This window comes from Tauraco erythrolophus, chromosome 8, assembly GCF_009769465.1.
Source record: "Tauraco erythrolophus isolate bTauEry1 chromosome 8, bTauEry1.pri, whole genome shotgun sequence".
NCBI lineage: Eukaryota > Metazoa > Chordata > Aves > Musophagiformes > Musophagidae > Tauraco > Tauraco erythrolophus.
The window spans coordinates 31,591,724-31,618,195 of record NC_141472.1 but is presented as its reverse complement, the minus strand read 5'-3'; the positions used below and the strand labels follow the sequence as shown (position 1 = coordinate 31,618,195).

Genomic DNA, 26,472 nt, shown 5'->3' with positions numbered 1-26,472 from the left:
TTCTCAAAGCTTGTTCTTTATTGCTCTCAAGCAGAAAAGATCACTGGGAAATCACTTTTTCTGAGGTAGACAGGAGTTGAAAACAAGAATGCCTGCTACACATAATGAAGACACCACACCTCCCAACAAACCCATTTTTTCCTGATGCAAGTCTCTTTTCAAGGGATCTATTACTGTCTTGTGGGACTGTGCTCGTATCCTTGATGGCTGCTTGTATTTGGATGTGGTGTTCTCGGAAGTGCCACTGTGCCATTGTGACGTCTGTGTTTTTTTCCTTACTATTATTGATGCATTGATTTATTATTTAGAGGGAAAGGGAACTGGCACTTAATCTTAGTGTTGAGAGATGAACTGGCTCTGCATCATGGGCAAGTGTTTGTGCTTTGTGATCTGTCAGTGATAAGGAGTACAAAGTTGGCCTAAACACCTGTATTTCTAAATCAATGGCAAATTAGATGAAAGTTCCAGATTGTTGTGATCCTAAGCCTTTTTTTATTCATTGCTGACCTTTCTTTTTCTCTTCTTCCTTTCTCACCAGTTTTGAAACCTTTCCATTTTGGCCTAACTTTGAAACATTGAAAGCTTAATAGTCTTTGAAATAACCTGTGCGGGTCTCAATCCTCTCGTAGGCTGTAATTAGCATTTGTGGAGACCTGTTCCGATACCTGTCCTCTGGAATACCTTTATTTTTAGTTTAATAAATACTTTATTGTCATCATGCAAAAGGGTGGGGTTTTGTATTTGATTAGATTTGGGTTTTTATCAATTCAGCTATGTTGGAAGCAGATTGGATTTGGTAAAACTCTGTAATAGAAACGAGCAAGTCACTTAAGGAGAAAGACTGTGAGGTGAACTTTCAGAAATGTAGTTTGCCATCCCCCTCGTGTTAAATACCAGATCTCATCTCTTCCTTTTACTGTAGGATTCTCTTTTTTGGAGGGAGTGAGGATCAGGGAGGATTATAACAAGATGGCACACTACAGCCAGAGCACTCGAGGATGAGTTTAATCACTGTTTGAGACTCTTCATCTTTATTTTCCTTTGTTGAGACAGTTAAGGGAAAATCAGCCTTTGTTCAGGATTCGATGCATCCTGTAGAAGAGAGCTGAGAAAGATCTTCTGCCAACTCTCTGATCTTAGAGTTTGCCAGGAACTACAGGGAAGGCAAAGCTTTATATTCTTGACATAAATGTAAAAAATATTGGAGCGGAGGCAGGGAAAGAGAAAAACATCCTCTTGCTCTGGAAATACCTGTGTGTGCAAGAGACACTCTTTGAACATGAAGCAGAAATTCCATCCACACCTGTGCCCCTTTTTTTTGCAGGTCACCAGTAAGTAATTTAAGAGCAAATCTCTGTGGGTTTTTGTGTGGTTCAGCTTGATATTAAATCTGCAGTCTGATTCTCATCATGGTTTTCTGTAGCTACAGTGTAAAAGTTCTGCACCTTCCCCTCAGCCCCGAGCCAGCATTGTGTGAACTTGGCAGTTCCCATCTGCTTTGCCCTCAGTTCTCCTCACCGTTTTGTTTTTGAGCCAGACATCTCAAAACAGGAGCAAGTTAGAATGAGTTATGCCGGTGGCAAGAATACAAGTTAAAAGCCCAGTATCTCTCCTTTGGTTTTAAGTAGTGTCATCTCATTTGACAAATGCTGTGGAAATGCACTTCCTTATGGAAAGGTAGTGTGAGTTTGTATAACACTTAAATCTGTGCAGGTCTTCTGCTGTTTCTGTGCTGTGAGGCTGTGTCTTCATGCAGTGCACAATTATGTCTTGATTGCCCAGACCCTTCATGTATGAGGATCTCTTGAACTTCATTAAGAGCTTTACAGTGAGAAAGCTTGTAAGATCTAAACCTTTATAGTCTTGATCAGGACTTCATAGCTAGTGCTATGCAAGTATATGCTGTGCCCTAAATCCATGTTTGTTATACCTGATTGAAAGGAAACCTCAGAAAAGTTTCTGCATGTTTTTCATAAAATAGCTTTTCAAGGAATGCTTAAAAAAGTGCATGATGCTGACTTTCAGTACAGAATAATGGTTCAGAGCGTTTCTGTTATCTGGCTGCCTTTTTTTCAAAGTGAGCATAGAGACAAGCCTTTCTCAAAAGGGGGAAGCATAAATCCTGGTCTGTCCTGAAACTGGCAATTTTAAAACAAAATCAGCCATTTCCAGAGTCAGTGGCACCATTTTTAATAGTTTTTATTATTCACCAGAAAGGAAATAATAAAATCTGGTTTATTACAGTTTTCAGAGGACTTAGGCTCAAAAAGAGTGGTCTGCTCAGTTGGACATCTTGAGCCTTATTGAAGGCTTTGAGAGTAACACAAGTTTTAAGAAATTACCATTCCTGTTTTCTACTTTGCCTTAAAGCTCTCACTTGTCCTCAAGGGCCAGGGTTGATTCAAAGGTGTGACTGAATGTGGTATCTTAAATGGAAACGCTCAGGTAATAGGTTTCTTTGTTCTCTTGGTCCATCCCTTTGCAAGTGCTGACTTGATTTGCCTGTGCTTGTTGGTGTAGGGCAAAGCGGTGCCTCTATTGTTCCTTCAACTCTCTGCTTAGTTCTCGTGTAAAACCCAGAGGCACCATATGCTGAAGGTTTCTGATAGGGGTCAAGTGATTCTTGGGGGAAATTATGATGCAGAGTCAGATGTTATACTAGTATAATGTTGGACATGTGCTACATATGCATGGAAACCATTCCAATGGTGGTTGAAAAATGTTGTTTTCAGATTTATATGTAAAGCGTGGTTTTAATTGATATGTGCATGTCTCACCGGATATCCATGTGTCATTTAGCAGTGACACAGCTAGAGGGGTCCTACAGGCTCTTTCAGGAACGTTTTTCTCCAAGCAGGGAAAAAAACAGTGCTGAGTAACCTAAATGCATTAACGTGATCCAGGAGAGACCAGTTACCATCCCAGTGCTTCCTTATATAACTTGTGTGGTTGTAGGTATCATTATTCATAGCATGGAACTGATTAAACTCAATTGCGGAGCTATTATATACCATTTCTAGACTATTTGAGGGCCATTTTCTTCAGGGTAATGTACAGGCTGAGTCTCGCAAAGCCTATGTCTGCTGTGAGCACTGGGGATGGAAATGCTGTAGTATCCTCCCAGAGGAGCTCTGAACAGTGCTGCTGGGGGAAGTCTCTTGTAACGCAAAAACATTATCATAGAATTTTCCTTTGCTTGTTTGTTTTTAAAAAGACAAAACAAAACAGCCTTCCTAGGTTTAGACATTTGTTAGACATTTCAATGTCGATTTTGATCCACTGATGATTGTAAAAACTGACGATAGCTTTAAAAAATAAAACTAAAACCTCCTAAAAAAACCCACAAATCTTTTCTTAACTGAAAGCGTTTATATACAGTCTTACAAAATACTTTCTCTACCAACAGTCATGTGTCACATGTACAGTTTAGATCAAGGGCTGGTTTATGGAAATACTTTATGGTTTTTGGAAACTGGTTGGGGCAGTCTTTATCTTTTCCTTGGTGCTGCTGTTGTCAGGATGCAGTAACTCTTTTAAGAGGAGCAGAAAAATAATGGTTTTGAAATATGAATTGCTACATCTGCAGTTTTAGCTAGATATGGAAACAAACTCACTTGAAAGGAAAGAAGCTTTGGGAGGGGAGGTGTTTGCTTGAGTTTAATAACAAAAGAGTAGTCTGGATAACTAACTTGATATGTTATTTACAGTCTTGCTTGAAATTAGTTTTTTCTATCTGGGGTAGAATGATAGAGATAAGCTACACATCCTATGTGCAAATAACTCTTGGATGAGAATGCAGACTTCTGTTTGCAGATTAAATCCTTAAGGGAATGTAGTAGACACATTTGTGTTGTATAGATGAACTTTTATATACACATGCTGTACTTAATATAATATATATTAAAAACCTTGAGATTTTCAAGCCAGACAAATATTGATTCATCTTACATTACTGTAAAGCAAATAGATTTTTGGGTGTCATAAGACTAATATGAAATCTGAATTTTGTTCCTGGGCATTAATTTATTCAGAAACTAATGAAGTTGGTAGAAGTCTGTCTATTGACTCTCAGGGGTTTCAAAACAGGACTGAGCTCTCTATTTCTGATCTTGCTGATAATCACGTGTTAATTAAGTGTTCTTTCTTAAAGCTCTCAGATTTGACATCAGAAGCTAATCTTACTTTCTCTTTATATGTTATTTTAGGATTTGTATTTCCTAAGGTAGGAGTGTCACTTATTACATATTGTCTCAGTTTTATGCTTCTTAGTCACTTGCTGATAAGATGTTAAAAAAAAAAAAGATGATGTAGATGAAGAAAGAACAGAAAATTTTGAGGATTTTGAGTGGCCTGTGCATAAGAAGGGGAGACAGTCCCTTCTCACCTGTTCTTGGCCCATACACATCACTAAGTGTGTTCCTGATGGTGTTTGTTACTGTGCGTAATGTTGAATTTCAGCTTGAGTTTACCCCCAGGACTTTCTGCAATGCCAAGGCTTTCTGTGTGAGTTAATTCCATTACTGGTTTCTAAGACTGGTCAGGTTTAACTTCTCGTCTTACTGTTTTGTACCCCTGCTGCCACCAGTGATGCCTTCCTGATGTGAGAAATGAAAAGAAGCCTTGAGGCTTCTGACGAGAGTGTGAGGTCCTGCAGCCCCCTTCCCCATGCATGCCTGCTTTGAAGCCTGCCGTGGGGTTTGGGGTACTCTGCTCCTCTTTGTGTACTTGCACATGTGCCAAAGCTGTGAGGAATGGGAATGAGCCAGCAGAAAGCTATAGAGCTGCCTCTGGTTGTGTATCAGAATGACCATTTGTAAAGGGCAGATAATGTCCTAAGGCACAAGACATGTGCAGCCTTGCTGGTGATAAGAAGAGCTTAGCAGCCAGTTTCATGACTGTTGGACCCATGTGGAGATCCTTGGAGCTTGTTTAGTTGAGCCAGTGGTTAAAAAAGTGGTTTGCTCGCATTTTCCTGGTTTTGTGCTAATGATTTTTATGTCACTTCTACAAACAACTGTTTGAATATAGATACCTATATCTTGTCTTCTGAGCTATTTTAAAACTAGATGCTGGTGAAGAGGTGTGAAATACACTTGTCTTCTAGGCTTTTCCCCTGCAAACAAGTCTAGGCTTTCTTCTCACAGTTAAACATCTTGTCACTTTGTTGTCTATCAGAAACTTACAGACCACATTATGAGTATTTTGAGAGCTCAGAGAAGAAGAGAGCTCTCAATGTGTTCAGCCTGAGCTACTTGCCATTGTCTTGTCCTGCATGTATTCCTTAATGTGAAGTGACTTTTTTATTTTTGGTGGGAAGCATAAAAATAAATGTTCATATTTGTCTGTATGCTTATGATGGAGACAAAGGGCAGGAGATGAATATCTATAACCGGTGGGTGCGGTTGTCTAAACTCTTCTCTTACCAGTTGTGGTTTTTTTCCTTTTATTATTGTGCCTGAAACTTGAAGTCATCCTCTGAATACAGGATACCACTGGCATTAGTCCTGAGAAACAGCTTCAGATTTGGCTGAGAACCGAGTTGTTGAAAAGTACTGATGGAGGCTTTCTTTGTGTTGCTCTTAATTATCATTTCTTTCCCATTAACTAGAGACAGATAATTGAAGCTTAGCACTGGGAAGAACATTCTGTAGGAAAAAGCCCTGCCCCAGGAATGGGATGAACTGATGACCGTGTAAGCTTTTCTAGCTCAAATTTCTGTCCCTTTTTCATGAGGAAAGGACAGAAAAAGGACCAAGAACACTTTGAGACTTTGTATCCATTCTCTGCTTAAATAAAGAGCAGACACACAAAATCATTTTTCCACAACGTTGATTGTGTTAAGTGGAACTCTCCATTACAAGTAAAGTTACACTCATCTTGGGATAAATACAAGGGATCTGTAAACAGCAGGGAAAATTGAATGAGCCTGAAATAAAAGCGCAGTCAGGCTGCGTTGACAGACTTTCGCAGGAGTGCGCGCCAGCCTGCGCATGCAGAGCAGGATATAAAGCACCGAACTGCTAATTGGAAATCCCAGGGATGGAATTTGTGGGGGCATCTGTCACGCCTGTCTCCGAAAGGGTGATCGCCTTGTCAGAAAGTAATAATTTGATATAGGAAGCAGCATTTAGGAGACTGACGTTTTCGTTGTTGATCCTATCTAGAGAAGCTAGTACAGAACAGAAGCAAAGGCTGAGGAGAGGTAGTATTTTTTTCATGAAACTGGCTGATAGCATTACAGAAAGCAAGGAAGTTTTCAGACTCGTGGACCGTGACTGTTTCCACTCCTTTCCCTGTGTCTCAGCCAGTCTAATGAAAGATGTTACCTCTCCTTGTAAAGTTTTTCTTTTTACCCTGGTTAATTGTGTGTATAGTAGCCCTGCAAGCGTAGAACAGCATGTTAGATACTGCTGCTGCCTTTGGAAGAAACCCATTAACAGTCTGATTGTCTTTGCCTTCCTCCAGGTCGGATTCGTACAAGGAGACAGAGCTCTGGCAGTGCCACAAGCGTCACCTCAACACCTGCTGATACCCGAGGCCGCAGCCGGGCTAAAGTAGTTTCCCAGTCCCAGCGTAAGAAGTGTTTTATTTCTGGGGGAGGAGAACAAATAGCTATTCATACATTTCTCTTGACTTGTGGTAGCATCAGCGGAGGATTGGGCTCACTTCTGCCAAATAACGTTTGAACATGTAATAAAATGAATCCCCACTCAGGCAGCGTGTGCTCTTGCTGACAAATAGGGGCTCCAAATCTGAGAGCTTCCATGCTGCTCTTTTTAACCAGTTATGCAGCAGAATTTCACATTGCTGTGATGTGTAGGACTAAACTTGCACTGAGTCCCACTAGACACATTCTGTGTCTGTAGCTGACTGCTGTCCTGGGTTCTGGCCTGCTTATGTGGCTGTATTTCTGTATGTGTAACATGTGAGCCGTCTAAGTTAATGTGATTCGGCATCAATTTAAAATAGGACATTATCTATTTTCTGTAGATAAGGGGAAGAAAGTTCTGCTCTTTGATTCATATGACACATTTGCACGCTCTGGCTTCCTGGCAAGGCATGGTTTTCCCCTAGGAGTCATACGTACAATGCTGTTGCATATTTGTCATGTGTATCTAAGGAGAATTTTGTCACTCAAACTTTGAAAGGAATTGGAGGGGGAGAGAAAAGCACCTGTGTTTTGAGCACCTTCAAGCTTGTGGGTAAGAGGAGATGAGGTTTGTGGAAAGACACGTTTGTTCTGAGGACTTATCTTGCTTTGCACCTTTATTTAAAAGCCCTTCTCTGTTCATGCTCTCATTGCTTTGCTCTGTCATGCTGAAGGAATGGGGAAGCAGTTTATAGCATTGTTTTAGGCTGGGAGAGCTGAAGAGAGAAGTTTTATGCTCAGGATGAGGCCAAATGGAAATCTTTACGTTGTGGGCATGAAGGAATTTGGGCTACGGTGTGCTGATCTAGATTAATTTCTTCAGTTTTCAATCTAAAACTGATCCAAAGCCAGAAATGACCTTTTTTCCTAAACTTAGTTTGGTGAACAATGATCAGACCAGATGAGGCAAGTCTCAGAAGTGTTTAAAGAATAGTTGAGTGTAAGAAGGTTTCAAAGGTTATGGCTTAATTTTTTTATAGGATGTCTTATGAAGCATTAGGATGGTCACATCTGAACCTGCTCCCTTGGGTCTAGTTTGCTGAATCCCAATTCCAGCTTAGCCCAACCGGATGTGATCTTTATCCTTAAGCTGAACATTGCATGAAATAACATATGAATTCAAATAGAATACAGTCACAGGACCAAATTCTCCATGCCCACCCAGTGGATAACCCTGCTGCAATTTTGCAGACTGGGCTGGGTTATAATTTAGAGCGGAACTTGAGTGTCGGTGTGTTGGTTGATATTTAGCTGAGAAGCTGATCAACCTTGGGAAATTTAGTTGCATCTGCATGTTAACTCACTGTGTTATGCAGAAGCTTTAGGAGTGACATGTTTGTGAATAAATCTGTCTGTATTGTGCATAGCATAAACCGCATGCTGAACGCTGTATTGTCTTGCTGTCTTTTAATCCACTTTTTGCCTGTCCTTTGGTCTGCCCTCATAATCAAGGATCCAGATCAGCTAATCCTGCTGGTGGTAAGAAATATTTTCCCTTTCTTGCTTTCTCATGTTATTTCCTTCACATTTTTTAACTGCTAAGCTTCCCTTGCTCTCTCCTAACAATGAGACTTAAAAAGCATTTTCTTAAGGTCATAAATCCAAGTGTGTATGGCAAGTGATTTTGCTTTTTCATAGTAATCAAACATGCTAAACATACATTCTGCATATTGAAGCTGGCTCACTGCTCCATCTGTAAACCCCAGGTGCTAAATTCTTCCAGTTACTTCAGTGCAACCCTGCTGACATCAGTGAGATTGCAGCAGTGTAACTGAGAGGAGTGTTGAATTTCAGAGTGTGGATGCTGTGTGTGAGACAGACATCTGTCACAAGTATTCTCACTTTTTGAGGGGGAGCCAGCACCACATACAGTATTGGAGTGTAAGATTTGATTGCTTTGGCTTTGGTCGAGAAATTGGGGGGGCAAGTAAGTTAAAATAATACATGTGTTATGGTATTGTCCAGCAGATTATAAGAATTGCATATCTTCTTAAGACAGAACAGCAGTCTTTAACTCTTGCTAGTTGTAAAGTATCTGAAACTGAAATTTTTGTGAGATGAGAAGGTATTTGTCAGAAAGAAACCAACATGAATATTAGTTCAGAATGTGAGCTTGCCCAAGCATATTCTTGCAACCTTTTCAAATATACTTTTCCTGGCTCTTTTAACAAACAAATTGAATATCAGGAGTGGTAATATCAGCGGCAAATTTTCAGTGACTGTTACACACCTGAAGAAGCAAAAAAGAGCTTTGAGTCTATTACTCTCACAGTTCTTTGTGATTACCTTTAAGGTTGTATTACTTCATTCAGTAAGTTGTTTGAAAATTAAGATCCACAGGAGGAAAAAAAAAAAAAAGAATTATTCAGCTCATTGAGTTAGACAGCAAGACTATTTCAGATAGAAATATCTGCTGCAACTGGAATGCAAATATGTAAATAAACCATGATTACTAGTAGAGTGTCTTGCAGATAACATGGCTTAGAAGAAATGTAAACTTGCCATGGACTAGTCAAACAGACAAGGAAAAGTAAAGCAGGCCAACTACTCAACTTGCTAAAAATTTTTTCCAGCTGAAAACTAAATAGCTTAGGTTTAACCAGTCAGACCTAAGTAAGCCAGCATCTTTACAAATGCAACAGGCTTGCTTGGTTTACTCTTTATTGTGCTGATCTGTTACTGTTGAGATGATTTTTTTTTTTTTTTTAATTTTCCTTCACTGAATTATTGCAGAAAGGTAATGCCACCACTGCAGTGTAGCATGAAGATACCTAAGCTGCCTTGCAGCAGTTTAGCTGTGCCAGAAGCCAACTTGCTGTACTACAACTCAGGCTAATTTGTGTTGCTTTGCAAGGAGATGAGCAGCCTGTGAAGTTCCATGCTGCTGCAGCAAGGCTGCTCCTAGCACCCCTGCAAGCTTGTGTAAAGCCAACTAGGGTATTCATACACTGCAGTGTCTGCTGCAGTCTTGATCCCAGCTGGGCAGTGTGGTTCATATAGGCAGGGTTGCTGATGTGTTTTTTGTCCTTGGACTTCCCTTAACCTTCTTCAGAAGCCTGTGGGGAACATTCCCATTAGTTTTCTGAGTGATTTGGATCAAATTCTTAGAGCTGATTATGTTCCAGTTTCGGTGTCGGAGTATTTAAAACCTTGGGGATTTTTAATTGTTGTGTAGGGTTTTTTTTTAACCTTACTTCTGGTTCTCTTCTAGCTGGTAGCCGGTCTAGTTCACCCGGTAAGCTGTTAGGAAGCGCCTATGGTGGCCTGAGCGGTGGAACATCCAGAGTCCAGCCAGTGCCATCATCTTCAGAGAAGCGCAGCAAGATCCCTCGGAGTCAGGGATGCAGCCGAGAAACAAGTCCCAACAGAATAGGACTAGGTAAGAACAGTCACTGCAGTGACATGCTGACCAGCGTGCTTGAAAGAGGGACTTTCCTGTTGACTAGGAAACTGTTTACGTGTTACTTTTGTTCTTTTTGGCTGTCAAGTTAATGTTATTGTGGTTTGTAGGAGAGAAATTTTAATTTTCCAGGTTGAGCTATAGTTTCAAAGTAGGCCTAAAGATGTCATGAGATGTCTTCTGTTTGAAATTCAACATGAGCGATGTTATTAGATCAGGCAGCAAAAACAGTTGTCACGAATAACCATCACAGCAAAAATACCTCATTTGGCATCAACTGCTTAGTCCTGAAATGAGTTGAGCAATCTTTGCAGTCAGTTGGAAACAAGGGAAAAGAGCACCTCCTTGGATTATTTTAGAAATTTTGCAGCTTAAATAGTTCGCCTCTTTCATCCTCAATATCTTTGAGTCGCTTTCTTAGATGGCATTTTACACTTATGCTTTAATTACTCTGCTTCCAATATTCTTCTCTCAGTAATTGTTATGTAAATATTGTATAATAGTTTTTATTTTCAAATTTATCAGCAGACTCATTTTTTTAAGTCAGGTGAGTAAGCATCATTATATATAAACTTTTGTGTATCTGAATTGGGGTGAAAAGGTATTCAGTGTGCTGTCTGAACAAGTAAATATTGTTTCCTTTTTATGAATGGAAATGTTTTCAGAAGTTTGAAGCTTATGTAGAGGAAGAACACTTTAAATAATACAGTTAGTAAATTATTTTATGCCTCCAAAGAATTTACTAGTAGGCTGAAATTGATTGAAATATCTTTACTGTTGTCAATTAAATTTTTATCTATTACCTTAGCAATTGTATTTTAAATTTAAGCTACTTTTCTATTTAGAGTATGTTGTTAATAGAGAAGTATCTTATACATTCTTCAAGTATATTGAAATGAATTTAAAGCGCTTGAGTGCATATGCTGTTGTGGTTCATAAAAATATTGCATGTTTATTGTGATTATTTTTCCAAATTCAGTGTTCTTCTTGTGTCTGATCTATTTTATGATCTCTGTATGAATACATTGTGCTTTTCTGTTCGTTGCTTTTAAAATGTAAAGTGCCTCGTAAGTATTAGAGGTGATTGTTCTGCTGTCACTGTGGAGAACAACATTGTTTTTAGGAGAGAACAAAAGATGATGGATAGTACCATCACATATGCTTAAGCTGATTATCACATTGTGTGGTCTGATTTGAAACAGCCTTGAGCATCTGAAGGGAGATTGTCGTGTGTAAAATCCTCGCTCTTGGGTTGCCTGCTGTATGTTATGGGAGCCTTGAATTCTTTTCAAAGTGTAATTTGTTACCTTGTTGCTCTGATGTGCTCCCTGTGAACACAGTACTTGTTCTTTGGGAGTGGGAGAGAGCTCTGATGGATCTGTCAGATGGGTGGCTTCAACCCACAGCAGGCCACAGCCTGTTCTTTTAGGCTGTCACGGGAGTAAGAGAGTCTGACGCTTATGGTGCCTTTAGCACTCAGTTGCAGAAATTGTCTTTATTGGATCTTGAAAATGGTAATATTGGCTTGGATGGAGATAGCTTTTGAGCTGTCATCTTTATGCCATTATTCCATTGTATTTATTACTTTAACATAGTAGCTAACAGTATTTTATGCTTTCTCATTGTGCTGCTTCAGTCCCTGTCTTTCCTTGACGTTTTTTTTTGTTTGGTGGTTTGTTTTTTTTTTTTCATTTCATTAAATACTCTCACTCACCTTGGTCCTGAGTATGTTGATAGACTTTTTCAGAGTTTGATTCAGGAAGGTGCTTGAAAACACATATGACATCAAATCTACCTGCAGTGCTTTGGGGGATTATTTATGTATTTGATACACATGTGCTTCTCCCATGGGTTGAAACATCTCAAGTCTGTGGTCACATTGCAGTGCAGTGGGTGTTGAACCATCGTGCAGATGAGACTGTGAGAAATGGGTAATTCCTGGACCCTGTTCCTAACTCATCCATTGACTTGTGTAGTTTTTGCAGGAGTGACTGGGAGTTGCAGCCAGACCAATGCTGTGTGCGCGAGAGTAGGTACACAGAGCTCTCCTGGGTCCCTGCGTGCCGTTGGGCTTTATACAGCAACCATCCACGGCAGTTTTTTAGGCCCTGCTGGGGCAGTGGCAAGCTAATAGAGCCTCTGCATGTGGATGCCCGTTAATAGCAGTGCTTTGCTGCTAGCTGAGATTTCCATGATGACCACAGGTATCCATGAAGTACGTTCCTTCTGCATGCTGTAAACCTTGAAGTACGTTGCTTTCCTAGAGGCAGCACAGTGAGACACACTTGGCATGCTGAGGTTCTGCGCAGTCACCTATATGGCCCTACTCTGTGATGCTTTTCAATTTTAAGCTTGCCTTTGCTCAGTGAAGATGTACTAGTGGTGATACCCCGTTGTGAAAGGCAAAATATAGTGCTCCTAATCTCAAGCTTTTCTTTGGGTCCCTTGAAGGAGATCTCCTCAAAAAAGGTGGTGTTCATTTCTCATGCATTGGAAATTTATCTGCTTGAAGTTAATTCTGTTGGATACTCGGAAGATCGTGTGGCATGGTTGGGTCTGAAAGAAATGAGAGATTTGAGAGTGTCATTCTCCAAAAAGTGGAGCAGACACAGCTGGTTATCCATTTCATGCAGCAGTGCATTTTCTGGGGGGGTTATGCTGTGTGTGTTTATTGGAAAGCTGAAGGCAGTTCTTGACTTGCCTCTGTTGGGTGTACCTAACTTCTGAGCTTTCCTTTGACTGTTCTGGTAGCGTTTACAGGCTCTTTAAAATGCTTATATTGCTGTAAAGGAAGCATCTGCTGATTTTTTTAGTCTCCACTTAAGATTCATTAAAAATCACACCCTAATGAAATGTAGATTTCTTTCCAAGTGGTAGATTGGTAAACAGGACACTATCCAGTTCTGCTGGAGATATTTGCATCTGTTGGGTTCCACTGGTGTAAGACAGCCTAATAATGTGTTTTAATAATGGTGTGTACTGTATCCAACTGCTCTGCCTTTCCAGATGAAATTGGTAAAACTTAGATTTATAGGACACATCTAAAAAGTTGGGAATTTATTGGAAGCAACACACCTCTGTTCTGTCCTAGGCTGTCAGGCCAGAGCTGGTTGTGGGCATGCTGTCCACTTTCATCCTGCCTACTCCTTTTCATCAATTTTGCTCCTCATTTACTAAATTTCTGACTTCTGGGAGCTGGGAATTCTGAAATTGAGACATGCCTGTCTTCTCTGCAAAGACAGGATATAACAGTACGAGAGACTTGTCTAAATGACAACGATGCTGGCCCTTACTGCTGGCAGTGCCCAAAGAAAATACTCTGAACAGCTGATATTCAATCCTCCTTACACAACACAGTAGTAAAAATGTGAGGCAGGTGCTTGGGAGTCCACAACAGCCTCATCATTCAGTTCTTTTCAATTCATTCTTTTTTTCCTTGCTTTTGTGTTTGTATCCAGTAACGTGCAAATCTTTTGTTTGACCATTACTCATGAAGTACCCAGCGTTTGGTTTGAGGTGCTCTGTTTGTGCAGTCAATATTGTGCTTCATCTGTGACATTGTCCTACAAGTCTGTTATCATGCAGTTAAAGTGCATTTTCTTCATACTTCATGCAGCTGCTGTTAGCTGTTATGGAAGGAGAATGTATTGTTTGCATCCATTAAACTTTTTTAAATTGTTCACATCTCTCCCTCTCTAAAGAGCCTTTGCTAGTTTTAGTAGGGTTGCATTATAGAAATGGTTGACAGATCTTCTCTACTTAAGGGAATGCCTGCTTGTGCAAACTTGATGTGAAGGCTGCCATTATTTTACATATAAGCATGAGACCCAAGAATGAGAAGTTTGCTTCTAGAGTCTTCAATTTCAAACAAGTATTTGTGTGGAAGACTTTAGAGTGTTACTTTCACCTGGAGTTCACCTGTCAGCTTTTTTCCTTGTACATCTGAGGTGGGACTGTTGTACTCATGGACCCTAATTTCATCCAGTTCATGTTATTTAGTCTGTCTCACTATCGCACTACTCGCTCAGAAGTTTTGGACATTATGGTGATCCTAATCAAATTGGTCAATAGCTCATCTTGTATTGTCTGACATCAAAGTTCAACCATCAGAACCATTAATTCATCTTGAGAGATATGAGCTGGATTTTGCAAAACTGGGACAGGTTTGACAAACGAAGAATCTGGCAGTAGTCTATATTTGAATTTTAAAGACTAAATATGAAGGTTTCTGTTTTGTTCTGTACTGTTTTGCTTGAAAGGTTACTAATAGATCCAGTGTGTATGAACCAACAGAAGCACTGTAGAGAAACTTTATTAGCTTGAGTCTAGGCATTTAAGTTCTATATACAAACCAATAGAGCTTTATAAGAATGTATATATTCTGAAGCGTGCAAATGGTGCTGTTTTTATAAATATGAGGATAGTGTTATAGTATGAAGCAGGTTCATGTTATGTGTATGTGCTTCTGCTCCAATGTCATCAAAGCTGGTAGGTAAAAAAACTTTTCCTAAACACTTAAAAACATGCTACTGCCTTTTCAAAACAGTAAAGGAAATCCCTCTTTAGTTATTAAATTCTTCAGGGTAAATTAATGCCAATTAACTGCTATTCTTTTACCTAAGAAAACATTGTATTCTCTGCTGGGCATAAAGCTTTTTAAATAACTTTCTGCAAACATATTTTGTATCAAAATGACACAGAATTTGCAGAGGAATAATCCAGTTTTAAATACCTAAAATGCTCATTTTATAAAATCATAAAATTAATATCCTTGATGTTAAGCAACCTTCGAAGGACCTAGCTCTGTGTTTCCTACTTGGACAAAACTTCAGGTAAAGGCAGTGGGATTGCTTTTTACTATGAAAGCAGCTTAATCTTTTATCTTCTACTTTGCATTTGACCAAATGAAGAGTGTGTGTATGAGTTCCCATGACATGGCTGACAGGCAGGAGCCTTATTATTAGACTGTGGGAAATTGAGCACTTGATAGCTGCCAGACCACAGAGAAGAGTCTTCTTGATGTAGGTTTTTGTCAAAGTATAGAGTTTAAAGCTCCCCATAAGTGTGCGTATATCTCAATCTGTGTGCATATGAATCATAAATAAAAGGTTTTAGAAATGTTTGAGGAGCAGAAGTTAGATAGCTTTAAAGATCTGAAGCTGCTGCTATCTTAAAACTCAAACCACTTTTTAACCTGTCTTTCAGGTATTCAGGTTCTAAATGCTTTTTCCCAGTGGCTTTCATTGGAGAAAAATATCTCTGCAAGTCTGTGCAATACACCTTTTTTTTCTTAGGATATTTGTTCCTGGCAAAACTATCCTTGTGAAAGACAAATCTATGTAAAATTGCATATTGGTATTGTGACCACTTTTAAAAACTTTGACCTGGTTAAAACACTGCTGTTTTGTTCCAGAAGGGTGTTTATCTTATAAGTAAGGAAAAAAATACTCCAGAAGGGTTTCTTCTAGCCTCATTTGTTTTGCATGTTTTGTAACAGTAGAGCTCCCCTAAATGATTGAAGATTCCTGCTCTACTTGAATAACAAACCTTGACTTGCTTAAGAAAAAAGCAGACTGTCAACCAGACATTTAATGCTGCTGAAACTTCACACCCCAAACAAAGCTCAGCGTGTAAGGTAGTTGGTTTGTAAAGAGCCTGAGCAGGCTGCTACAAATTATAATTACTAATGTAATAATTACCGTAACTAACAGAAATGTGACTTGACTTTGAGCTTTCTGTCCTCATTAAACTTGTTCACCTTCTCTGAAACTCTCCATGCTGCATGCTAGCACGGAGCAGTCGTATCCCCCGACCCAGCATGAGTCAGGGGTGCAGCCGTGATACCAGCCGTGAGAGCAGTCGAGATACAAGCCCTGCTCGGGGCTTTCCTCCACTTGGTGAGTACATGTAGGCATTGGAGCTTTAAGGGTCGTATTTTTTTATTTTCTCCTTTTCCTTTATTCTGATTGCCCTTTCAAGACACTGCCAGGTGGAATGAGCTTGTTTCCTCTCCTCTGTTGGATTCCTGACACGCTCCCCGTTTCCAACCCCGTTTCCTTTCTGTTTTCTTCTGCATGCTTCAATTCTGGTTCTCAGCATTTCACTGTTAGCAAGAAAATAGTTTAGTTTTTGAACTTTTGTAATTTTTAGTTTTATTAAATCAGCTTGTATGGGGCTGCTGTGCTTCACTTTACAGCGGTGGTGGAAATCTACGGAAGAGCAAGCCTCTATTTTCTAGGTCACAGTGAAGTAGTCTGTAGCATCGTAGACTGCTGAATGACTCTAATTATTCATGATCTGATTTTTCTTCCAGCTAGGTACAGTAACAGTATATAATTTCTATACTAAATCCTCCAACAGAGATAGAAGCTCTTTTTCATAGAGGTTTATACGATATTGTCAATCACCAGTTAACAAGTCGTACATGCCATTTTGTAGGAAACTTTTTCAAGCAGCCTAAAATCATGGAAAGTTTGCGGTTTTAAAGGAGTATCATGAACATGCAGCCTAAGTGTACAGTACAAATAGGAAATCTCATTACACTTGGCACACGCAGAAGTTTGTCTGTGTGATGAGGTGAGCAGCGGGATAGTTAATGTTTCTGATCAAATACCATGTCATATATTCAACCAGATGCATTACTTGTTTTATGAGAGATTTGTTTGTCACCTCAGACATAATCAAAATAGTTGATCTCCAGGTCCTCTTCATTTATGTAGTAATTTCATAGCTGTGCATGTGGTATTAAAAGTGAGAAAGAAGCTCTTACAAATTTCATCAAGGGTGAAGAATGGTATTATGGGATCTATTTTGCACAATGACGAAATACAGGTGTACGTCATAGTAAGTGGAACATAGCATTTTGGGCTTAATTCTGCAACTTTAATCCAATAGTGAGAAAAGGTTATGAAAAATATAGACAGGTGGGCAAAATTTTCCTATTTGGTTCTCATACTTGATTAATATATTGTACTTTAAATGATCTTTTAAACTTACATAGATATCATTATTGTTTTGGCTGTCAGTGCAGAGGCTGGTTATCTTCATCCGTATGAAATCACTGGCAAAAATCCCATTGATTTTAGTGATGTAGAGTGGAATCTTCGAGTTTGGGTTCAAAACTTCATTATTTTGATCTATATTGAGCTATAAAAGAATCTATTTGCATTATCTGTAATATCTGAATTTTTGCTGAAAAATGAGAAGAGTTCAACTTAGCATTCAGAACTTGGTTCATAGCTCTTTAAGGCAAATAAATTAAATTTTTATTGATTAAACAAAGCTGATTGAATACCAGAGCCATAAGGAGATAGCAGATACATAACTGTAGCTTATTTTTATAGTTGCCTGCCTAGCTTCAATTTTGGATGACGCTTTTTTTGTCCAGCAAAAGTGTTTAAGCAGGCTGGTTTTCAGGGTTAGCTTGTCAGTGTTCTATGTCATTGTGCTATGTTTTATTCTAGTGAAAATACTTGAAATTAAATACTGTCTTGAGCCCTTGTTCTGAAAAAACATATGCAGTGTACCAGAATCACAGTCAGTGTGAGTTTGATACACCACCACCGCTACTGAATCTGACTCGTACACTGACTGTAAAATTTCAGTTACAGATGTCTGTTACACTGATTGTAACAAACTTTGTTATGGGGAGAGGGTGATTTCATTTTAGCTCATTATTTAAATACCTGAAGATTAAGACATTTCTAGAAATACGTTGTTATTAAAAGTCTTTAAGATGAGAAATATCATTGTAAGAGTAACACAATATAGTTGTTACCCTATTGTCTGTTTTCCTTGTGTTTTCACTGAAATGCTTTAAGCTTGAACATGTTCATGAACTTGTTAATTATCTAGTGTATAATTCATCTGAAAGAAATTTCTAGATGCCAATTTAAGCAAAACCAATATGATTCCATTTCCGTATTTCTAGAACCCAAGTAATCTTACATTAATGCTAAAAAAAGAAAGTAATATTGCTGTGCATGGTCTGGTTTTGTTCATAAAGATTAACTTGTATATTAGTGAATTCTACTTAGGCTAGCTATATGTAAACAACAAGATTCTTACATTTAATCATATTGTTGTCAGTGTCAACACTGACATCCTGACCTTGCAAATTGCTTTGCTTTGTTTCGGGGCTGCCGTGCAGGTATGCATGTCTGTGCACCAAAAGTCTTGCTTCCGAGTTAGAAAAACCAGTGAAGAGTCACTCTACATTCAGCCTCCTTGCAGAGATGTGATTTTTTTTGTTTGTTTGTTTTTGCTTTTGGTTTGTTATTCCTCTTTCTTCATGGGCCTTGATCTTGCAGTGCCGTCCACAGGGGCACAACGGATGGCTCAGGAGAAAGCAATTGCGAGGTCAAAATCTTAATTGTGATGTTCAGTCAATAATCCTGCACTGATCCTGCAAGTTTCGTGAGTTGTGGTGTCAGTGGGTTTGTTCTCTTGAATACATGCATGTGTTCTCTGTAGTTAAAGACCACATTGCATATTCTGTATAGCTTTTAGTCAAGCTCTCACAGCTGGAAAAAAACTTTAAGTTTTATTTTTCTCACTTTGCTGATTTCTATGTTATAATAGTAGCATTTGTGTTTATGAATGCTTTGCCTCGAACAGAAGAGTTAGAATTTTTCTGCTGCATATGTATATGCATAATTGACAAAGCTTATTTGTATTAGAAGATGATTCTGCTTTATTTTGTCAGTTTCTTGACAGTACTAGTAATGATGTTAAAGCAACAAGGCCTTCAGTGAGTCTGTGGTGATGAATTGCTCAAATGAGCAATCAGTTTCTTGGGTCAGTTGCTTTGAGCTAGATGAGCATGTTGCTAGACACAGGAAAAACCTCTTTAGAAAAACTGAATTTCTGTAATTTAGAAATGGCTGGACCAGCTTTCCATTTGCTTTCACAAAGAACTCACCTTCATGTTGAATTTAAGAACTGAAAACCTCTCCAAAGGCATTTTTTGTGCTGCTGACAACTGAGAATTGAAGTGGGAGCAATATGTGGCTCCAGCTCTTCTGCTGTAGTGTGTGCTCTGTTGCTATTAACAATTTGTATACATGTGGTGTAATTCTTCATAGGTTATGATGTGCATATTCAGATAATCTGTGCATGTACATACTTAGATTCAAGAAACATGTATGCAAAATTTGTTAAAAGCAAGAGCCTTTTGGTAGTAGCATCAGCTACAGTATGTGTGTATGTCTGTTTACTTGGGGGGTGGGGAAGAAAATCTAACCTGAAGACCTATGTGCAGTGGTTGGCTGACCTCCCTGTATGACTCTTTCTACTTCTGTGGTTACTCATTCTCTTTGTTAATGTTGTTTTTTTATGCATAGGCTAGAATGTTGTGGAAAAACACCTGCAAGCGCAATTCCTAACCATTCCTCATGGCTTCACTTTGGGGTTTAGATCAGACACATCTAAATCCTGCTCTGTAGCTATGTGCTCCACGTTCTCATGGTGGCCGTCTTCCAGATCTGTGGGTCTGGAATGTGACTGATGTGCACTGGGTTTTCTTGCTGAAGTGCACTGGGTTTGGGACTGTTACGAATGAGTTTTGTCATGCATCGTGTTTACGGTCACGGGGGAAGGAGGGGGGAAGCTGCAGGCGGAGGCGTCGCTGTGGGGCTTGCACTGTATCCGTTACGCATTCATACACAGCGTCATCTCCCCGTCACTATGAAACACCTTTACTGGTAGCGGTCACACACATCCCCTTTGGATTGTGGCATTTTCTGTCTCGGGTTAAATGTGTGTTAATCCTGTGGGTGTTGCCATTCCTTCTACTTGCAGCTTCTCGACGTCATTCCAGGTCCACTAGTGCTCTCTCCACTGCTGATTCTGTTGGGCAGTCAGGTGAACAAGCGCTAACTGCATGAATCCGCTTCTTATACGTAGTCTTGTTTTACACCATCTTAACATTTGCTGTCATGTGCATCAGCCAGCACTTGGCATGTGCTTCTCACCGCTTTGGGGCTTTCTGTTCTGCTTTGTTCAGTGTGCCTTTTTGTTTTGAATATTATTTATTGGATGTTTTTAATTTTGTGTATTTTAGGAACATTGTGAGCAGTGTTTAAACAAAGGGTGATCCAGGGCTTTCTCAATTCTCCTGTAAATTTAATCAGTTGTGCAGCATGGGCTAAATCCTGACGGATGCAGAGTACTTGCAACATCTGTTTATATTTCATCTTTAGCAGTGTAGCAGTTCCTGATGCCTAGGACCAGATTCCAAGGGCTTTCACCCCATTTAATACTAAATATTCTGGACTCCCGTGTCTGTTAATGAAAGCACTTTGAGGGATCCTCTCCAAAATACACAAGGGCAGCAAGAATTAAGCACTTAAAGAGCTTTCAGAACGAACTTTGGAGGATAACACATGCTGATCCATCCTTCATATAATTCTGAAGGCCTTGTCCAGAGTACTAGGAAGTTGTTGAAAAATGATTCCCTTAATTTTACTGGACTTTGCATCAGGAGGTTAATGCAGAAAAATATGCAGATTCCAGTGGCTTCTTCCCCACCCTTGTGCTGGATTTGCAGTTGTGGAGAACCTTTGGAATCAGAATATTTCACTGAGAGTCTTCAAAAGAACTGAACGAGGGCTGCTAGCCTTGGGTCAATAGAAACTTAGTTGTGAGGACAAAGGTGATGTCAAAGATGAATGAGGGCTTCAGTGTTTGTTCGGAGGCTAAAATTGCAGAAGGAATTAGTGATACTGAAATCTGTTATTAACCTCCTTCAGGTAGGGAGTGAAAAACACTGTTTCTCTTAAGTGTAGTTAAATGGCTGTCACTGACCTAAAACTCTCCAAACATTTCCCTTGTCAGGTTACTTGGCAGAAATGCTGTGAGCTGATTTGATTATTTGGCATTTTTCAAAGTAACGATTTGAATTTGTATTTAACAAAAGAAAGTGAAAAGATTTAAAAAAAAAAACTCAGTTGTAGTACAGATTTAAGCTTTGTTTGCATTCAACTTCCTGTGATAGTCACTTCATGCTTGGCTCCAGTGGTTTGGTACAAAGCATGGTCAAACTGTGTATGGTTACCTGTGTCTTAAGGCCAAAACCTCCCTAAAAATGGCAAAATCAGGCCAAAAAAAGTGGTTGGGAGTTTTCACCAAGTTTGTAACAAGTATAATGAATCTAGCCAGAGAGACAAGGGAATGTGGCCAGAGTATACTGTGCTGATTTCTTGCCCAGTAACATTAGCCTTGCCTGTACTGGTTATTCCTGGAGCCAAATGTTTTCACAGCTCCGCGTTAGAGATACACAGAGATCTTCCTAAGATTTAACGTCTGCACTCAGATATGGCAACAGTCTTGGGGAGAAGCCCAGAGTGACTTGGATGTTATGAATGTAAAGATCACTGAAAGAAATACTTCAGAAAATTCCTGATAGCCGTGGAGACAGATAAAAGCGAGCATGCCACACTATACTTTAAAAAAAGCTCCATTTTGTTTCTTTATGCTGGGTATTTAAACTGATCTACAACTGAATTACTTTGTCATTCCGTTCTTCATTTTAAAAAACCCCAAACTATCTTCCCTTTTCTAATGTAATACTAAATTAACCTGAAAACAAAATGACAATGGCATTTTGGGATGCTATGTTATTTCAAAATTTAAAGCCAAATTCTGATCTCAGTAACGCTTGAGTAATGCCATTGAGCTGAGTTTAAGTATAAAACTGAGTCCAGAACTTGTCTCAACGTTTTCTGCCCTTGTACTGTACCAGATATCATTTATACTTAGGAAAATACTGGCCTTCTCTATGTATTTGTAGTGTATATCTCTGCAGTAGTGACTTCAGCTTCAGTCAGACCTAATGCATTATCATCTTCTCTGTGCCTCCATTAAGAGCATACAGATCTTTCTATTTTAGGGATGAGGTACTGTTTCACCTAAATATTTAAAATCATTTTTCAACACAAGTGCATTAAAAAAGGGGATAGTAATAACACATACAACTTTTATTTCTTTGTGAAATGTCATTATTTGATTACTTTTTGGCAGTAGTTCTAAGAAGTTTGGTTGGTTTTGTTTTTTTTTTCCCTTGTAACGTGTTTTGTAGAAAATGTGCTTTTGTTTTAAATCAGAAATGTCTTGTCTGGGTACGTAACTCTGAGAAACAGTAAATTTTGATAGATAACACTTTATTTGTAATAAATACTAGTCCTCAGGGTTGTTTGTTTTGTTTTTGTTTTTTTTTTCTTAAAATACTTCAGATTTAAAAAATCTTCCCTATTTGCCCTCAGTAGCTTAATCTCTGACACACTTGGCTAAAGCTTTGGAATTAGGACAGTACACTGGTAAACTTCAGTCTCTGATTTAAATTGCGCATGTCAGTGTGAGCTAATTAATTAAAAGATATTTTAGTGCAGTAGATTTTTTAAAGAAAAAAGCAATTAAGTTTTGTGATAAGCACAGTGTTTTTCCACCAAAAAATATAGTAAGCCGCTGGATATCATGTTTGCCTTCAGTTTTGTGGAGATCCACGATACAGTTACACATTTTTATAAACAGTATTTTTCCTTTGTTAAATTAAATATAGATGAACTAATAAAAGAGCTGCGTGATTTGATCCTTCTCTCTCGCTGGTTGATGACTGCCTCCAATGTGGATCAGCTGAAGGTCTATTAAATGGGTTCATGCAGCTTGGTTCTTGCACCACTGAATTTGCTGGCAAAACTCTTATTGGCATGTGTGGGTGCAGGGGGACAGACGTGTAAGGTGTGTCCCAACAGGGATATTCCCAGTCCTTCTTGAGTAAAGACAAGCCCACATAGAAACAAAAACTTGAAATGCTCAAACCAGTCTCTTTCTGCTTATAGACCAGAGCCAGGATCCCGGTAATACGGTATCTAATCTACCCCCATCTAGATGGACAGTGCTGCCAGAGCCTGGCCTGTGATACTCAAGTCACTGATTCTGTCATATCCCTGCTGACATGCCTTTCTGAATTTGGCTTTTACCCAAAAAACCTAATTTCAGTAACTTTTTTGGCAGACTGGACAAATGCTAAAGTAAGCTAATTAGTATTAGGAGCATTTTGGACTCAACCCTGTTTCTTTGGATGCCACCGAGAGTTTTACTATCAAATTTAAGGGGAGGATGATATTGTTTGATCAAAAATACCAGTTTTGATATCAGAGCTTTTAAATGGTATTTCAGTCCAGTGTATGTTTCAACTGCTTCATAAGGCCAGTAATAAAGCGAAAATTGGAGTCACTCCACAAGCAGATAAATTTTATTTTTATACTGTAGGGTGTAGGGAGACTTTCTGGTGGTTAATCAAGCCTTGAGACATAAAGTGGGCTAATCCGGTTCTGCTAGTCTCACATCCTTGCCTGAGAAAAAGCTCAGGATGGATGAGTGCTCGGGTATTAACATGTTCTGACACTGGGCACGGTTCTGTCTCTGAAGTTAATGAGAAACTTTCTCTTGATTTCTGAGTGTGCCAGATTGGGACTGATATGTCTGCCCCTGACATTAAACTAAAACTTTGAAACAACTTCTGCTTAAAAAGAAATGCAAAATAAATACTCTGCTTCCCAGCTTAAAAAAAAATAAAAAAATAAATAAAATGCCCTGAAGATCTAAAATTCTCTCTGAGACCCAGCAAACAATAGTTTATTTCTTACTGTAATGGCAAATTCTCTAGAGCTGTGGATAAAAGAGTGTTTAATGGAAAAGCACTGCGAGTTCCCAGAGCCCGTGGGGAAAACTGCTCGGGCACCTGATTAGGATTCCAAGTGAATGTGAATTCATTTAACAATCCCTTTCAATGTTGTCTTTTGTGCAGACCGGTTTGGACTCGGACAGCCAGGCAGGATGCCTGCTTCTGTGAATGCCATGCGAGTCCTGAGCACAAGCACAGATCTGGAGGCTGCTGTGGCCGATGCACTGGTAAGAGGAAAAATACAAAATGCTTCCAACACCGGAAAGTGGCTTAAAGTTACCTGTACGTACGTTCTCCTCTTTCTAAATAGCTTTGTTCTGATTGTGCCAGTGTCTGATGCTGTAGAGTTAGTTACCTTTTGCTGTTTTGTCTTTGGGTATATTGACAGCAATATTGGTTTCCTTATTCCATGTTAATTCTTCACAGCTGTTATCAAACAGACCGCTGTGGCTTGATGCTAGAGCTGCAGGATGGGTCGAATCAGCTGTTTGTCTTCCACTTGGCTGTCAGAGGATGAATGTGACACTGTGGGGTTGCTTGGCGCCCGCGGGGTCAGGGATTTCTATCAGTCCTATTACCTGCGTGAAGACTGTCAGAAGAACAGTGTTCTCTTAGTGCCGATTCCTGATCAGGTTTCAACAAGAACTGAGAATTTCACACGTTTCTGCCCTGTGTTGTTTGCACCTGGCTAGATACTCAGATCAGCTAGTAACTTGGCTTGCCTGTAATTGGTGCCATCTCATGCATTTAAATTGAAGTGTATTTGTCTATTTGCTGCTAGTACTTTCAAACATTCAGTGCATTTCCAAGTAAATTTACTGTCATTTTTAAAATTTTATTGTCCTGTACAGTCATGCTGTGTTATAATATCTCTCAGTTAGAGCCCAGAAAATGTTTTCTGCTCTTTTGAAGACAAGTGTTAAGATAAGTCTTTGGATTTACCTTGAGTATTTGGGAAAGAGAGGATGAGTATAGACAGGAGCAATTATTGTACAGCATTAGCTGGGTACCAGTGTACCTTGGGTCTTCTCCAGCTTCTAGACCTGAGCTGAGGGGAGGATTTCCTGATGTATCTTGAGACAGATATCTCAGGTCTTTCTTTATGGAGAATTAGCCATGTCCCTAGAGTTTGACAGATGTCCTTTCTCCATTTCCTAGTTCACTTTCCCTAAGTATGGCTAACATTTTCCTTTTTATATTTCTTTATTACCCAGCTTATGTCACCTCCGTTTCTATATGATTATTAGAGTACCCCTAGAGAAATGCTGCTTTTTACAAAATCTACCTTTATGTAAAAAAAAAAGAAAAGCGTATTTGTGAATAATATAAAGTTAGGACAGTATATAATAGATGGCACTGTTGCATTTAGTGGGCTGAATCATTAGTCAACATTGTCATTACCAAATACAACAGCTTGTGAACCAGTTTCTGCTCTCAGCACCTCGAATTCGCTACCAGAGCAGTTCAGGACATAATTACAGGCAGTGGTTTGCCCCTGTAAATGAAATCAGACTGTATCCTTGAATATGAGCCATTGCTGAATACAGATTAATACAGGTTTCTTGAGGGAGGAGAGGGTTACAGTGTTTCAATTCACTGTGGATGACCGAGATCTCTTTGGGTGTGACTTAATCTTCAGCTAGACTTAGAGTTCCCTTTTAAATATTCCACTCTTCTAAACTAAATAATATTTTACTGGAACGTTAAAATCTTAAAGGATTGAACACTTCAAAAGGAAATCCTTAAGTCTAGCTGGAAACCAAGTGATGCTGATGACTTAGTTGATCAATCTGAATTTGTATAACTTTAGGTGATGCAACATGATCATCTTGTCCCCTTTTTTCCCACCACCCCAATTTGCTCTTTCTTGTTTGTCTTTTCACAACAGGCAATTTACAAACTATTCAGTCTCCTTTTGAGAGAGTAATCTGATGCCAGCTTTTACCCAGCAGCCTTGTTTTCAGAGGAGTATTCTTTTCCCTGTAGTTGGAAATGGAAAGAACTTCTCCAAAGATGGCTTCAGCCAAATACTCAGTTTAAACAAAATACAGTGGGTCATTTTGTGACCTCTACTCCCTCTGTACAATTCCCACTGGATCCACTGCTTCTGTTTGAGAACTGAACTTGGCCTAGATCCACAGTGTATACACTGGAATCAGTGCTCGGATCTGTCACAAGAGCTCAAAGGGTGATGGAAACTTTGGTGTTAAGTAAGGCCTTTAAGCCAAGGGTGCCAGCCAGGGGGGTCTTAAAAGAAGCTAAGCTTCAAAAAAAGTGTGGTGTAAGAACTGCGGGTTGAAAGAGAACTTGGTTAAGTGAAGTTGATTAAATGTGCTGTACTGTAGATAACGGTTTCCTGACATCAGAATTTCTTTCCAAGACTCTAAAATCAAATACTACTAATGATGTGTGAGGAAATAAATCATTACCAAAAACTCTGTTATCTTCCAGAGCAGCATTTCTGAAAAGTAAGCAAAGAGGCAAAGAGGTGCTGTATATATATCTGTCATTAAAAAACTTATTAAGAGATAATCTCACCTCCAGGGTCCCTAATGAAAAATCTAGGCTGTATGAGCAGTGCAACAGTTAGGAGATAAAGCCAGGCGTTATTATACCCACTTTTATTTTGCGTAAACTGTATTTTTTTTTTAATTTGCTAAGACACATTTGCTATACGTTTTTGTTGCAAAAACAAACCCTACATAAGCTTCTGACATAATTCTCTATGCTTTTTCCCAC

The 26,472-nt window shown here is 39.2% G+C and overlaps 1 protein-coding gene across 10 annotated transcripts in view; it reads left to right on the top strand.

The window, feature by feature from the left end:
• CLASP1 (cytoplasmic linker associated protein 1) overlaps positions 1 to 26,472 on the top strand; it is a 174,313-nt gene that overhangs the window by 90,264 nt on the left and 57,577 nt on the right. For 3 of the 10 annotated variants that reach the window (XM_086615263.1, XM_086615261.1, XM_086615262.1), the window contains 6 exons: positions 6,466 to 6,573; positions 8,102 to 8,128; positions 9,861 to 10,028; positions 15,839 to 15,946; positions 19,848 to 19,910; positions 23,857 to 23,960. In XM_086615263.1, the coding sequence (XP_086471389.1) occupies positions 6,466 to 6,573; positions 8,102 to 8,128; positions 9,861 to 10,028; positions 15,839 to 15,946; positions 19,848 to 19,910; positions 23,857 to 23,960 (578 nt within the window). Of the gene's footprint in view, positions 1 to 397; positions 430 to 6,465; positions 6,574 to 8,101; positions 8,129 to 9,860; positions 10,029 to 15,838; positions 15,947 to 19,847; positions 19,911 to 23,856; positions 23,961 to 26,472 lie in introns of all 10 variants that reach the window. The other 7 variants (XM_086615269.1, XM_086615270.1, XM_086615271.1 and 4 more) reach the window with 3 other exon arrangements.